This window comes from Meleagris gallopavo, chromosome Z (assembly GCF_000146605.3).
Source record: "Meleagris gallopavo isolate NT-WF06-2002-E0010 breed Aviagen turkey brand Nicholas breeding stock chromosome Z, Turkey_5.1, whole genome shotgun sequence".
Classification (NCBI taxonomy): Eukaryota; Metazoa; Chordata; class Aves; order Galliformes; family Phasianidae; genus Meleagris; species Meleagris gallopavo.
Window position 1 is genome coordinate 8,566,681 of NC_015041.2, and position 2,293 is coordinate 8,568,973.

At 34.8% G+C, this 2,293-nt stretch overlaps 1 protein-coding gene across 1 annotated transcript in view; it reads right to left on the bottom strand.

Moving 5' to 3' along the window:
* Nucleotides 1–2,293, bottom strand: part of MTMR12 (myotubularin related protein 12) — a 30,481-nt gene that overhangs the window by 19,884 nt on the left and 8,304 nt on the right. The window contains exons 5-6 of the mRNA XM_031557226.1: nucleotides 1,779–1,909; nucleotides 1,041–1,134 (exon numbers count right to left, since the gene is read on the bottom strand). Coding sequence (XP_031413086.1) covers nucleotides 1,041–1,134; nucleotides 1,779–1,909 — 225 coding nt within the window. The remainder of the gene's footprint in view (nucleotides 1–1,040; nucleotides 1,135–1,778; nucleotides 1,910–2,293) is intronic.

Genomic DNA, 2,293 nt, shown 5'->3' on the forward strand with positions numbered 1-2,293 from the left:
ATATCTCAAGATAAATGGCAGTATGCACAAGTTGGAATGCAGCAAATTGCATAACATAAGAATAATAATGAGGGTAGTCAAATAACGAAATACGTTGCCCCAGATTGGGGATTCTGTCCTTAGAGATATTCAAAACTCAACTGGATGCAACTCTGAGGAACTTGCTGTAGTTGAGACTACTCTGAGTGGTGCAGGGCAGAGCGGAGAAGATGAAAAAGCACATGACTGGTTGATATCCAAAGGTTTCACCTGATCAGTGATTTTGTAATTGCATGAAATACCTTCATAAGTATCCATTTAACATCTTGGGTACAAGAAAAATTTCTTCTGGAAAAGAAGCATGTATTTCTGGTGCACCAAGAGTCAGGTTAACTTAAAAAAAAACTTTCAATTAAAGATAAAACTGCTGAATGCTAAAAAGTGCACTGATAACTTTTTATCTTAAGTTTTGAATATTACGGTATTATTCAGCCAAGTTTGATCAAGTGGGGAAGTTATGTAATAAATCATCATAAAGGAACTCAGATAATTACTGGAACCTCACTATAAGAACCTATGGGGTTTTTTTTGTAGTTGCCTGGGAAAAGTAGAATGCTTGCAAATAAGAGACAGGGGAAATCCTCTGTCAGTGGCCACTGCAACTGAAATAATTTAAAAAGTTAAGAACAGGAAGCTTGGTTCGCTGCAATGCTACACAAAACAGTAATAAAGTAAGCAAAATATGTTCCAGATGAGAGCACCCTGGGGAGATGCATACAAAAAGTATTTGCAAATACTGATAACAGTTTGCAATCCAAAGATGTTTCTCTTGCTTGCAAAAATTCTGCACAACTTCACTGACATTCACAAAGATCAACTGTAGATGATTTCAAGATTTTAAGGACAAAGTAAAACAATGCATGACAAATGAATCTGCATAGGCAGAATGCTAATCAGGTAGAGTCATAAACCAAGTACAAACTCGGCTACTAAGCATCCCAGACTGCTTTGGGAACTAACAGCATGCAACAGATACCATCTAAAAATACAAGAACATTTACCTGTGTTGTTTGGGGCAGCTGATGCATAAGAAAACAAAAACAAGCGTTTAAGCAGCTTAGGAGTCTGGCTATGATGAATTATGCCACTGACAATCTAGGAAAGGACCAAAAATTAACACCCAGACTAATTAAACAGTCAGTGTAAACAACATCACTTTTCAATCCCCTCTCCCAGGTTTAAAACAAAACTGCTCTATGGGTTCTATCTACAGTAGCTGAAGAGTAACTTCTGGAAGGGCTTCCCTTGTGTTCAGGGCAATGTGCTTACTTGTTTCCCTGAGAACCATTCTACAAGTTCAATTTATAGATTGACTCATTTAAATAAAGCTAGTAAGACTTCTAGTTTTGCATTAAAAGAAAACTCAAATTATCAGGAAACTAACTGCTTTACTACTAGCAAGACTGAGGTGCACAATGTTGTAAAACAGCATCATATAAGCACAGAACAGCTTTACAAGTTTGTAGAATCTGAAGCTAATTATACATATCACTCTCAAGCTCCACTTACCCTCATGTGCAACTACATATTATCTTTTTAACTGCTATATGTAAAAATGTTTAATGAATAAGGCTGGCTTAAAGAAGTCTCTCTCTCTCAATTGGAAATGCTCAGAAAACACTTCAACTTAAATGGGTCTCTTAGAATTAAATTCATTCTTCCCTAATCCCCAACAAAGAAACCAATACCTAAAACCATGCTTAAATGGTTAACGGAACAAATGAAGTTCCTATACTTACTCTTTTTACTTCCTCTTCTTTTGTATATCTGAGGCAGAAGTTAAATACTCTAAGGTCCTTGCAGTAGATAATTAGCTTCTCTGGGTATTTTCTCAGTTGTCCAGTTAGAAGTTTCTTTTTCTCATCATAAACTGCAAAATCAACAAGATTTATAAAAATACCAAGAAGAACAGTACCATCAATTGATAAAATTATCCCTACTTGCCCATTCAAAATTTGAGAAACTAATTCAATCCCATATTTTAGCAATTTGAAACAAGCATACTACAACAATATTGCAAGCTGTGGGTTGATGCACTCATCAGCTTTAACATAAACCCACTCAAATTATTTGCTACAAGGTAGGAATTAGACTTACAGCCAAACCATCTACTCAGTATTTACTTTTGTTCATTCTGACAGCATAATAATTTCAGTTTTGAAATACACAAATAATAATTTAGTAGTTTTGCTTAAGAGACAAATAACTGCATTAATTAACCTTCTTTTAAAATTATTTATTTTAAAACTTACAA